The 13801-nt window shown below is 43.5% G+C and overlaps 1 protein-coding gene across 1 annotated transcript in view; it reads left to right on the top strand.

Annotated features, from left to right (window-relative positions):
* The first annotated feature begins 1044 nt into the window (after positions 1-1044).
* NSFL1C (NSFL1 cofactor) overlaps positions 1045-13801 on the top strand; it is a 52780-nt gene continuing 40023 nt past the window's right edge. The window contains exons 1-2 of the mRNA XM_033914087.1: positions 1045-1235; positions 2041-2138. Coding sequence (XP_033769978.1) covers positions 1134-1235; positions 2041-2138 — 200 coding nt within the window. The 5' untranslated portion in view covers positions 1045-1133. The remainder of the gene's footprint in view (positions 1236-2040; positions 2139-13801) is intronic.

Genomic DNA, 13801 nt, shown 5'->3' with positions numbered 1-13801 from the left:
CAGATTTGTTCAATAAAAAAGAGGACATGTGACCATGTCCTGTTCCACCCCAGCCCCATACAAACCTCATCTCTTCTTCTGGGCCACATCTAGAGGGCCTCCGAGCATGCATGGATGTGATGCAAAGACATCACATGCTTGCGTGCATGTATGACATCATCGCTTCACATTCGCACAAGCTCAGAAGCCCTGAGCTTGGGGCTGTCCAAATCCAGTTAATTCTGGCAGGTTTTGAAAATCTGTCAGGACATATGGGCAATCCTCTAAAAAGAGGACATGTCTGGTTTTTTCCCTGACAGGGACACAGAAGTGCAATGCTGGACATGGAGGTGGGGGAAGAGGACATGTATGTAGGACTGAGAATGTAGATGAAGAACATGGGAGTAGAGAGAGGGATATAATGGACAGTTGATGGATAGGACCAATAAAGGTTGCATGGAGAGAAAAGAAGTGCCAAATGAACAAGGAGACTATGTTAAAAAAAAAAAAAAAAAAAAAAAAAGAGTTTAAAATAAGTCAGAACAGGGAAAGCAGAAACTAGAAATTGGGACCACCACCATTATTAGAAAAATAAAATGTCCAGACTTCAAAGGTAGAAAGAAGAATTTTATTTTATATTTATTAATTAGATTATATCATTTTTTCTTGGGAATGTGCATCTGCCAGAACTGTTTTGTTTTTTTTTAAAGACAAGGCTGGAGCCTACGAAAAAAACCTCTCACTGGCATCAGTGTAGTATCAGTATAGCATCGATAAATCTCCAGCTTTCCGTGGGTCACTCTTAGCTATTTTTATTTTTCCTGAGTTAGAGATTCATGTCAACATGTGTTTTGTTTTTGGGCTGGGACAGAGCCTCTTTATTGTCACTTCAGTTCTCATTAAACTTTCTAAGCAATCTGACATAATGATCTCTGTTACATACTATATGTTGTTCCACAAAGGTTGATTATTTGCTTTTTATATTGAAAAATGTTTAATTAAAAGGGATTGCAAAAAAATAAAAATAAAATAAAAATGGGAAGCTGAAATTCTGGGTTTGTTTCCCGCCGGATGCAGTTTGGGACCGTGACACCAGAAGCAGGAGTGCCGGCCTGGTTGCCCGCCGGAGCACTGGTGCAACGCACGGACGGAAGATGGCGGAGCCGCAGAACGAGCTGAGGGAGTTCGTGGCTGTAACTGGGGCCGAGGAGGAGCGGGCCCGCTTCTTTCTGGAGTCCGCGGGTTGGGACCTACAGGTAACTGAAGAGTCGTCCTGCTCCATCCTGGGAGGAAAATGTTTAGTCATCCTGGGGACCTGCCAAACTTAACCTTCTTTATAGAGAGAAACGGATACAGATTCCCCCACCGGACGGAGAGACACTCAAGAAACTTCCTCCTTCTCCACGCCGGGAGGGAACCTCCCACAACACAAAGGAACACATACATACTAACCTCATCCCTCACTCCGTCAGAGAGAGACCCCCCCCCATACATATACACTACCCTCTTTCTCTAGATCACAGGTGTCAAAGTCGGAGGCCGGAATCCAGTCGGGTTTTCAGGATTTCCCCAATGAATATGCATGAGATCTATGTGCATGCACTGCTTTCAGTGCATATTCATTGGGGAAATCCTGAAAACCCGACTGGATTACGGCCCTCGAGGAAGGACTTTGACACCCCTGCTCTAGATGGAAACACACACATTGATTTTCCCAGTCCTGAGAACAAACACCCAGTAACCTAATTCCCTAGAAATACACACTCACACCCAGTCCCACCCTAAGAAAGAGAAACGCACACTTCTCAAGAGGCACACTACCCTCACTCCAGATATATACACACCCTGCAGTAAACAGAGAAAAATACATATACATGATGACCCCACGCAAAAAATAAAAGATACACTCTTTCATGGAGACAGAAGCACTTGCTGCCCTCCTTCCTCTCAACAAGAATGAGATAGACACTCTCTCTCTCTCTGATTCTTTCCATTGCCATGGACACCATGGAGATGGTGAACTTGTCTTGGACCCTTCTTATATGTCGTTTTATCCCACAGCTAGCACTTGCCAGTTTCTATGAGGATGGTGGCGACGATGACTTGATCACCATACCACAACAACATCCCAGCTCTGGTTCCCATGGTACTGGACCGAGGTGAGGATGAGTTAGTTGCCCACAATTCTTATTCACATACTTGCATGAACCAGTGGGATCCAAACAATTGAATGGCACTAAGAAATTGACTTTAATCTGGGACAGATTGTGGTTGTGTCATTAATCCACTAAGAGGCCACCAATGGTTGCATGTGATCCATTTTAATTTACTAGCTGTTATTAGCTTCCCAGAGTTGAACTTCATGTACTTTAATGTGCCAGATTGTGTTGGGGCTGTCACATGACATACTCTGTGAAAGGGACTTGCATGCATTCCTTTGAGCGCTGTCATAGGAGATGCTATTAATAACACTTTTCCAAGATAGAAGAGAAATGAAAGGCTTACTATTCAACCCAGGTAGGCAACACTAATATTAATACTAAAAAACTATTTAACTTGGTTAATAAGGTGTTTAATACGACAAAAAAACCTACAAGTATCTCAACTACCACTACCTACTGCAAATGATCTGGCAATATTCTTTAGTTCTAAAATGACGGGTCTCCGAGTTTCATGTTTACCAAACTATTTTGCAGATATTCTAAATCCTATTGCTTCTTAGATTCCTATTCCATAACCTTGGGCAGGATTCACTAAACCTCCTAACTGTGTATGATCCGTTTCCTATTGCATGCTGGCCGACTGATTCAGTAAAGGCCTGCATGCAAATGGAGATGATCGTTAGCATGCCCCCTACCCACGGCCAGAGCGAGCCCCGCTCATGCGCACACCCTGACAGTAGTGACAGGAGAAACAGCCTCCTCTCACTGCTGTCAGGGCTCAGCCCAGCCCAGATCTCTCTTGCCTGCTCCCGGACTCTCTTGCTCTCTGCCGCCATTCCCTGCAGTGCAAGCCCGTAGTTTTAAAGTGGGCTGCACTGCGGGGAATGGTGGCAGAGAGCAGGAGAGTCCGGCAAGCAGGGAAGAGAGATCGGGCACCAGCCCTACACACTCTGTCCCTGCCCGACACCCCCCTGGCAGCCTCACCCACAAATGATCCCCCCCGTGACCCACAAATAGCAGGATGGATACCCACTCCCTCCTGCCACCACCCGATGCTGCCCTCCCTGCCCGTGCAAATATGGCAGGAGGGATACCAACTCCCTCCTGCCACCAACTGAGTAACCATCTGACCGGCATGTGACTCACCCCACCCTCCGCCTGGCCCAACCCCGACCAGCACACTGCACCACCCCGACCTGGCCAGCCCACCCTTGGTCGGGCCTGGCCCGATCCGTCCTGATCCAATGCCCCCCCTGTACCTAACAGTTGGAAGCAGGAGGGGTAGTCAGTCCCTCCTGCTCCATAGGCCTCCAGCAACATCTTCCGGAGCAGGAGGAACCACAAAGTCCTCCTGCTCCTTCGCCTCCTACTGCTTCCCTGATGACGCCTCAGAAAACTAGGATTATTCACCCTCGAGAAGAGGAGACTGCGAGGGGATCTGATAGAGACTTTTAAAATACTGAAAGGATTCGACAAAATAGAACAGGAAACAACTTTATTCACATTGTCAAAGGTGACTCGGACAAGAGCTGAAGCTGTGGGGGGACAGGGCCAGGACAAATGTCAGAAAGTTCTGCTTCACACAGCGAGTAGTGAACGCCTGGAACGCTCTCCCAGAAGAGGTTGTGGAGGAAACCACCATTCAAGGATTTAAGGGCAAGTTGGATGCACATCTTCTTGAAAGACACATTGAGGGATACAAGTAACTAAAGAATTCGCCAGGGTAGGCCTGGCAGGGCCTCCGTGTGTGCGGATCGCCGGACAAGATGGACCCAAGGTCTGATCTGGTGCAGGCATTTCTTATGTTCTTATGACGCACTGCAAATGTGGGCCTGGTGCATCATGTGATGCGCGGGGAGGAGCCTAAGGCCCTGATTGGCTGAGGCACCAAAGGCGCCTCCCAACAGGTCTGCAGCAGTTGGGTTTGCCAATAGTAAAACCCGACTCAAATTAGCCAAGCAATTGTTAGTGAATCAATCGCTTGGTTATTTTGCACGGGGTTTTACTAATTTGCATGGGACAATCGGGATCGGATCGCTAGAGGGGTTAGTGAATTGGGTCGGAGGGAAATCTGGTTGCTATGGGGTTGCAAACCGATCGGTACACGATCGGTTTGCTTAGTGAATCTAGCCTTTTATGTCTTGTGCACCTCCAGGATTTAAAATAAAAGTGTTAGAATGGATAACTGATTCCTTAGATAATGACATTTTCCCTCAAGAAGAGGGGAATAGAATTATTACCCCAATCATTAAAAATAACAAGGAACTTAACTCTCTGCTATCAAACTATGGACCGATAGCACCCTTCCCTTTTTTTTATAAAGATCATGGAGGGGCTGGTGCAAATTCAATTAACAAAATATTTGGAACTTTACTCCCTGTTACATAATTCTCAGTCAGGTTTTAAATCCCACTTTAGTACAGAGACGGTGTTAGCTATTTTACTTTACTATTTGAACAGTCTTTTGAGTAAGGGCAGTAGTGCACTGGTACTCCAGTTTGATCTGAGTAGCACATTCGTTCTTGTAGACCGTCTTAAATTTCTAGAATCGTTGGATGCCTTAGGAATCCAGGGAAAAGTCCTTTCATGGTTCAAAGGGTTCCTTGAATCAAGACTATATCAGGTTAGATTTAATGATAATTCTTCTTTTTTTATTTTTTTAATTTCTTTATTCTTTTTCAAACTTACATCAAGTGCACAAAAAGAACAACATGAAATACTATCGTATAACACTTGAACATCATACATTATATTCTTAATATGTAAATTAATTAAAAACCCTCCCCCTCCCATCTTTCTATACAATCATTAAAACTATCATATTCCTTCAAAATTTCAATTTTGCTACATCTTATCTTCCAATCTCCCCACCCCCTATGTATATTATCAAAGAAAAATGATGCCTATTCACTACAAAAATCAACCATCGGTCTCCATATCTTTAAAAAAATTTTATAACTTCCTTTCTGTATTGCAATTGCTCTTTCCATCTTGTAAATATGACACAGGGAATTCCATCAAAACGTATAATTGAGATTACTATAATTTTTCCAGTTGTTAGTAACATGTTGCATAGCAACACCCGTCATTATCATCAAAAGCTTATTGTTATGTGCTGATAATTGACTTTTTTTCCTCATAGACATACCGAACAGAACAGTATCATATGATATTTCCACATGATTTTCCAATAAGCAATTTATTTGAGACCAAATTGAATTCCAAAAATTCCTAATGCAGGGGCAATAAAAAATTAGATGATCCAATGTCCCCACTTCTAGATTACAGTGCCAGCATCTATTAGATTTAGAGCTATCCAACTTTTGTAAACGAACTGGGGTCCAAAAAGCTCTATGTAATAAAAAGAACCAAGTTTGTCTCATAGATGCTGACACTGTACATCTCATTCTCCAAGACCAAATTCGTGGCCATTGAGAAGCAGAAATATTATGCTTAATCTCAATGCTCCAAATGTCTCTCAGACCAGTTTTTGGCTTTTTATTTAAAAATCCAGATAATAATTTATACCACTGTGCGGCTAGGTGTCCCATGAAATCAGCCTGGAAACATAGGAACTCCAAACTATATTGAGTATTAAGAGTTTTCCATTCAGGGAACCCCACCTGAATAGCCTGCTTCAGCTGCAACCATTTAAAACTTTGTGATTTATCAAGACCAAATCTAATTTGCAACTGTGAAAAGTCAAGCAGTTTACCATTTAAAATAACATCATTTAAAGTTCTTATGCCTGCTATAATCCAGTGTTTCCATAAGATTTGAGCTCCGCCAATTCGAATCTTGGAGTTTATCCATAAAGATTGATTTGTTGATTTGCTTATTGGAATAGATGTTAGATTACTAATGTATCTCAAAGTTTTCCATGTATCAATCAAAATTCTGTTCTGTTTATATCTTCTAGGCATTTTTATACTAACAACATGAACTAAATGTAAAGGAAACATAAGACGCCACTCCAAATATAACCAATCTGGAGCATTATCATAGAGTTCTGGAAGGATCCAATACATACCCTGGCATAAAATATAGGCTTGATGGTACCTATAAAAGTTTGGAAATTTAACCCCTTCCTCCTCAATTGGCTTTTGTAGAGATACTAGAGCAATCCTAGGTCTTTTACCCAGCCAAATAAATTTCGTAAGAATACCATTAAGTTTTTTATAAAATGACCCCTGAAAAAATATTGGTATCATACTCATTTGGTAACAAACTACAGGCAGAATCATCATTTTAATTGTTTGCACTCTCCCCCACCATGAAAGATGTCACGGATTCCAATGCTCACATACTTCTGTTATTTTTTTTAATAAAAGTTTATCATTCTCTTTCAAAGTGTCTTCCAGATAATTCTTCTGATATTTGGAAAAACCCTTGCGGAGTCCCACAGGGCTCACCACTTTCTCCTACGCTTTTTAATGTGTATCTTTCCTCACTGGGCCATTTATTGCGCAAATTAGGCTTAAAACTCTTTAGCTATGCCGATGATATCACAATAGTGATCCAATGTTGTGAAGCTCTATAGTATTCAACTTATTGAGTCAGTGTTGCATCTGATGGAGTCCTGGATGCAGGAATTTAAATTGAAATTAAATCAGGATAAAACCAAATTTTTCTTTGTTTTGTTACAAAAGATCCCTTTTGAACCAACAATTAAGATTAATTCTATACTATACACAATAAATCCAACAATTAAAATACTGGGGGTTGGTCTTGATCAGTGCTTGACCATGAAGAATCAGATTGATGCAGTGGTCCAAAAGGGATATTATACTTTATGGAAATTGTGTACCATCAGATCCTACTTTGAAGTTGCCACTTTTAAAATCTTGGTTCAGTCATTACTTTTGAGTTTATTGGACTACTGCAATATTGTTTACTTGATGATTAGTAAGAAAAATATGGCTAGATTGACCTTAATTCAGAACATGGCAGTTAGATTGATTTATGGCCTGGGGAAATACGGCCATGTGACACCTTGCTACTGTGAGCTTCACTGGCTTCCGGTTGAGGCTCGGGTAATCTTTAAGTTGGGATGTTTATATTATAAAGTTGCCTTTGGAGTTGCTCCACTTTACCTTGTCGACATGTTCGTCATAGTGTCACATAAGAATAGTAGAAAATCTCATGCTTTATTCATGCTTCCATCAGTTAAGGCAGTGTCTCTCAAACTTTCTCAAGCAGGGCACACTAAAGGTAGTGGCCACGGCTCGAGGCACCCAGACGTACGTGGACGTTGCCATGATGACATCACATGAATGCATGACATCATCACATTGACATCTACGCATGCGCAGAGGCCCTCCAGAGAGGCCCTGAAGTGCCAGCAAGGCATGTCAGCAGGGAAGTCTAACAAATATCAACTACCACAGACCTCCCATACTCTACCCTGGACCCACCCAAGCTCTTCCCCCAGATCCAACCCCCTTTATTAATTGTAATGCAATTTTTTCCATTCATTTTTCATATACACACAATATACACCAGGGGTCTCAAAGTCCCTCCTTGAGGGCCGCAATCCAGTCGGTTTTTCAGGATTTCCCCATGAGATCTATGTGCATGCACTGCTTTCAATGCATATTCATTGGGGAAATCCTGAAAACCCAACTGGATTGCGGCCCTCAAGGAGGGACTTTGAGATCCCTGATATACACAGCAGATATAAAATCTCAAAACTGACACATTTCAATCACTATATTGAAAAGAAAATAATTTGCCCTACCTTTGTTGTCTGGTATTTTTATTTTTCTGTGCTTTTAACTATGTTTCCAGTGCCTTCTTATTCACTGACTGTTTTTCTCTCCACCTTCACTTTCTGCCTTGCATCCATCTTTGGCATTAACTTAACATTCAATTTTTTGCTTTCTTCTCAAAAACTACTTTTCCATGTCTTACCTTCCCTCCCTATCTCTCTCTCATTCCCTCCCTATTTCCATGGTCTGACATCTCTCTCCTTCCCTCCTTCCCCCCCCCAGTGGTCCGACATCTCTCTCCTTCCTTTCCCCCCTTCCCAGTCTGGCATTTCTCTCCTCTCCTTCCCTTAATCTGGCATCTCTCTCTACTGTTATACTACTATTATTATTACATGTATAGCACTACCAGACTCCCCTTCTTCCCTTCCATTCCCTGGTCTGATATCTCCCCCTTCCTTTAGTCATCTCTCTTCCCCCCCCCATTGTAACATTTCTCTTTCCCTTGCTCCTTTCTGCCCCCTGCAGTCCATCTCCCTTCCCTTCCTCCTTTCTGGTCCCCCTCCCTGTCCAACATTTCTCCCTCCTGTCCACCAGTCCAACAGTTTTTTTCTCTCTTCCTCCTGCATGCTTCTTCTCTGGTCCTCCTTCCCTCCCACAACCAACATCTCTCTCTCTCTGTCTCTCTCCCTCCATGAGTCCAACTTTTCACTCTGCTCCCTCCCCCTTTCCCAGTATAACATTTCTCCTTCCCTCCTTTCGAGCCTTCCCATCCATCCCACCCTCTCCATAAGTCCAACATTTTCTGCCTCTTGCACGCTTTCTCTCTCTGTTCTTGCCTCTTCCCTTGAGTGGCATTCCTCCTTCCCACCCCCCAACCCAACATGCTCTCTCCCCATGCAGCTTCTCACCCTCCCCTCCATTGTGTAGCACCTTTCCTGTCCCTCCCTTTCTGCCAGGTTTATCAGCACCTCTTCTCCCTTCCTTTTACCTCCCTCCTGTCTAGCAGTACCCCTTCCCTCCTCCCCCTGTCCGGCAGTACCCCTTCTCCCTTCCCACCTCTCCCCCTGACCAGCAATACCCCTTTTCCCTTGCCTTCTCCTCCCCTTCTCCCGGCCCACTTCGATAATGCGAGGAGAACCAGCCTAGCAAAAGCTCTGAGGTTGCCTGATGAAACCGCAGCTAAACTAATGCTAGCAGCAGCTGTGTGGCTAAGTTAAAAGCATACAGTGAGCTGCCGCTAGGCTAGAGAGGAGGGAAAGGGAAGATAGGAGAGTTATTGCTGGACAGGGGGAGGAGGGAAGGGAGAAGGAGTACTGCTGTCCTCCTCCTCCCTGTCTAACAGTACCCCTTCTCCCTTCCCTCTTCCCCCTGTCCAGCAGTAACTCTCCTATCTTCCCTTTCCCTCCTCTCCTTTCTAGCCTAGCAGCAGCTCACTATATACTTTTAACTTAGCCACACAGCTGCCGCTAGCATTAGTTTAGCTGTGGTTTCATCAGGCAGCCTCGGGGCTTTTGTTAGGCTGGCCCGCCTCACATCATCAAAGTGGGCCGGTCTAGGAAAGGCTGCCTGATGAAACCGAGTCTAAACTAATGCTAGCGGCAGCTGTGTGACTAAGTTAAAATCACACTGAGCTCCTGCTTGCCTCTTCTTCTCTGATTTTAAGTGTGCCGTGGCATACAGGGCAGGAAATGAGGCGCAGGCGTCAGTTAACTTGCAACCTCCTGCCTTATAAACATAGAAACATAGAAAGATGACGGCAGAAAAGGGCTATAGCCCATCAAGTCTGCCCACTCTACTGTCCCACCCCATTAAGTCAGAGTGCTGCTCGACCCACGTAGAAATCCCACTGGATGTCCCATTTATTCTTAAAGTCGAGCACGCTAGTGGCCTTGATCACCTGCACCGGTAGTTTGTTCCAGTGATCCACCACCCTTTCTGTAAAGAAATACTTCCTGGCTTCACCACCAAATCTCCCTCCTCTGAGTTTGAGCGGGTGCCCCCTTGTGACTGAAGGTCCCTTAGGAAAGAATATGTCGTTTTCCACCTCGACACGACCCGTGACGTACTTAAATGTCTCAATCATGTCACCCCTCTCCCTGCGCTCCTCTAGAGAGTAGAGCTGCAACTTGCCCAGTCTTTCCTCGTATGAGAGACCCTTGAGTCCGGAGACCATCCTAGTGGCCATTCGCTGGACTGACTCAACTCGAAGTACATCTTTACGGTAATGTGGCCTCCAGAATTGCACACAGTACTCCAGATGAGGTCTCACCATGGTTCTGTACAGTGGCATTATGACTTCAGGTTTACGTATGACGAAGCTTCTATTGATACATCCCATCATCCGCCTTGCCTTGGATGAGGCCTTCTCTACTTGTTTGGCAGCCTTCATGTCTGCACTGATGATTACTCCCAAGTCCCGTTCTTCTGAGGTCGTAGCTAGTGTTTCTCCATTCAAGGTGTATGTTCTGCATGGATTTCTGCTGCCGATATGCATCACCTTACACTTCTTTGCGTTGAAGCCCAGCTGCCATGTTGAGGACCAGTTTTCCAACTTGATCAGATCCTGCGCCATATCATCCGTGAGATCGTTTTCCGTGAGATCCTCCTGCCTTCTGCTTCCGATACTCCTGCTTTCCTCTTTGTATCAGCAGCAGAAGGCAGGCAGTTGCAAGTTAGCTGACGCTGGCGCATCTGTTCCTGCCCTGTATGCTGCGGCACACTTCAAATCTCAGGAGGCACACAGTTTGCGATACACTGAGTCAAGGGCTGCAAAAGTAAGAAATATCACGCGCATACTCTCTCATATCTAGCAACGTATTACGATAAAATTTTTGACCATTGCTACTCAGATCTCTTATGAACATTTTAGAAAATTGTTGAAAACCTTTCTCTTTTCTAAATTTTTGACTAATTAGATATCTTTCTATTTTCATCACATTCTCTGTAGTTTTTCATAGCATAATCTTTTGTTAACCGCATTGAACTTATGGCTGTACGGTCTAGAACAGGGGTAGGGAACTCCGGTCCTCAAGAGCCGTATTCCAGTCGGGTTTTCAGGATTTCCCTAATGAATATGCATGAAATCTATTTGCATGCACTGCTTTCAATGCATATTCATTGGGGAAATCCTGAAAACACAACTGGAATACGGCTCTTGAGGACCGGAGTTCTCTACCCCTGGTCTTGAAATATGTTGCTATGTTTTAGATGCATACTAGAGAATGACACGGGGAAAAAATTTGTCCCCGTCTCTGCTCCATCACCGCAAATCGTTTCATCCCATCCTCACAAGTCTCGAATAGTTATGATTTTATATTAAAGCTATTTTATTAAAGTATACTTTGCTATCATACGATCGGCATTTTGGACTGTCAACCTGGTTTTAACCTGGACATTTTAGCTAGAACTTGGACTGATGATCTACAGAATCCAATTTCTTCCTTGCAATTGCAGCGCTCGCTGAAGAGAGCTCTACGATTGTCTCCTAGCATCACTCTGTGGGAGATTCAACATAAATTTTTGTTCCATTTATATCCCCTACTAGAGCTTTATCGTATGTCCATCACGGGCTCTTCTTGTTGTCTGAAATGTGGTCAACTATATGCTTCGCTCAGCCATCAATGTTGGACTTGCCCTCGAGTTTCAGCATTTTGGCAAATCTTGGGACATAGTATTTCGACCTTTTGGCACTGTATTGCGTGCGTTATACCGCCAACGTGCCTTCCTAAAAGAAGCCCTTAGAGTATTGTTCCATCTTCCTGCTTGGAAGGAAAGTGTCTTGTCAAGGAATCTTTTGAATTGGCATCATTTGGGATTCGGAAAGTGTTCTGCGTGAGAGACGGAGTTTGTTTTGTAGAACAAAGTGTTTCAGAAGGTAGATGGGTGCAGTACCGATTAGTGTTTTGAAGCATAGACAACTGAATTTGAAAATTATTCTGGCCTCTACTGGTAGCCAGTGCAGTTTTTTGAAATGTGGAGTGGTCTCATATCTAAAAATTTTTTCCTTTTTAATGCGGTTTCCCTGGCAAAATCAGGGACAATATGTATTTTTGAATCTTGACATTTGAGATTTTTATTTTCTTTAGCTAATTGACAAATTTCCAGCGCTTGTTGATGTCTCAGTAGTTTGAATATTAATGTCCTTGGTCCAGTTTGTGAAGTTTTCCTTTGTGTTGGTATCCGGTGTGCCCTTTCGATTTCCAGTGGTGTTTTAAATTTTAATGGTAGCACTTTAGGTAGAAAGTGTTCCAAAAAAGTAATAGGATTATTTTTTTCTACCCCTTCCGGTATTCCTATTATTCTTAAATTATTTCTTCTTTCACGGTTCCGGCTGTCTTCAAGGTCTTTTTTAATTTCTTCTACCTCTTTCCATATGATTTTGTTTTGTCTTGCGTTCAGATTAAGTTGTTCAAAGTTATCCTCTATTAGGTTTATTCTGTTTTCCGTCACTTCCACTCTTTTAGTTAATGCTGCTGCATCTTCAATAGCTTTTTGTAGTTTTTTGTTGCTGTCCAGAACAATTTCTTTAATTTGTCTTAATTCTTCCATTACATCGAGGTTGTCATCTGATGGCAGTGGAGCTTTTGAAGGAGTGATGCTTGGCTCCGGTTTTGATCGTTTATTACTTCCTGTACCGGATCCTCCTGCTCCTAAATCGCTTTTGTTCTGTTTGCTAGATGTCATTGTCTTTCAATATTTAGATATTTTTCTTTTGAATTTTGATTTTTTTTGTAGTAATTTCAAAAATTATAGCTTTTGATCATGGAGCTATTCGTTTACCCGACCATCGGAATGCGCGTCCAAGCCACGCCCTACAGGTCAAAAATCAGTCATATGGCTGTGTTTTGGATTGTTCTCAATCTTTTGGTAGTTATTTATTTATTTATTTTGTAAGATCCTAGGTAAATGATGTTGCAGTAGTCCAGTGATCTTAGGATTAGTGATTATACTAACAGTCTGAACGATGCAAAATTGAAATATAGTTTTATTGTATGTAGTTTCCATAAATGGCAGAAGCATATTTTTACTAAGATGTCGGTGTGGGCGTCGAATGTCAGTTGTTGGTCTAGGGTCACTCCTAGAATTTTTATGGTGGGGTTAATAGGAAAGTTCTCCCTTGTAAGCTGGTTTTTACGGGGTTAAGTTTTAGTTTGAAGTTTTTGTCCATTGTTCTACATGATCAATGACAGATGAAATGAAGTGTCTAGTTTCAGTCGATAGTGTAGAGAAGGGGATGATGATTGTGATGTCATCAGCATATATGTGTGTTTGGAGATTTAGTTTGGATAGTTCATGGCCTAGTGAGGACAGATTGAACAAGGTTGGTGATAGCCCACCACAGGAGTTGGTCCAAGATTAGGAGTAGACTTGTTCACTGATGACTTGGTAGGATTGGTTTTTCAGGAAACCTTTGAACCAATTTTAACACGTGGCCAGAGATGCCTATGGTGTCTAGATAGTTTAATAGTATGTCGTGGTCTACCAGGTCGAACGCACTGCTCAGGTCGAATTGGAGAACTAGTGCAAAGTTCCCAGAGCTGAGTACGTGGGAAATGTACCGTATTTTTCGCTCCATAAGACGCACCCACCTCTAGAGGAGGAAAAACCAAGAAAAAAAAATTCTGAACCAAATGGTGTACCCTGTTCCTTGTCCTCCCTCTGGTGGTCTAGTAGTAGGCTGGGACAGGGTACAGGGCACATCTAATGGTGGGCATATCTAATGGTAGGCACGTCTAGTGGCAGCCAGCCAGCTCCCAAACCCCCAGCCAGTGCCCAGCCAGCCAGCCCCCAATCAACCTGGCCAGCCAGCCACTCCCAAGCCAGCCAGCCCCCAGCCAACCCCAAGCCAGCCAGTCAGTCCCAGCCAGCCAGTCCCAAGCCAGCCCGCCAGCCCAAAGGCAACCAGCCAACCCACCCCAAGCCAGCCAGCCAGCTCCCATACCCCCAGCCAGT

This window comes from Geotrypetes seraphini, chromosome 11 (assembly GCF_902459505.1).
Source record: "Geotrypetes seraphini chromosome 11, aGeoSer1.1, whole genome shotgun sequence".
Classification (NCBI taxonomy): domain Eukaryota; kingdom Metazoa; phylum Chordata; class Amphibia; order Gymnophiona; family Dermophiidae; genus Geotrypetes; species Geotrypetes seraphini.
Note: the sequence above shows the minus strand (reverse complement) of the source record. Positions and strands in the feature narration are given on the sequence as shown.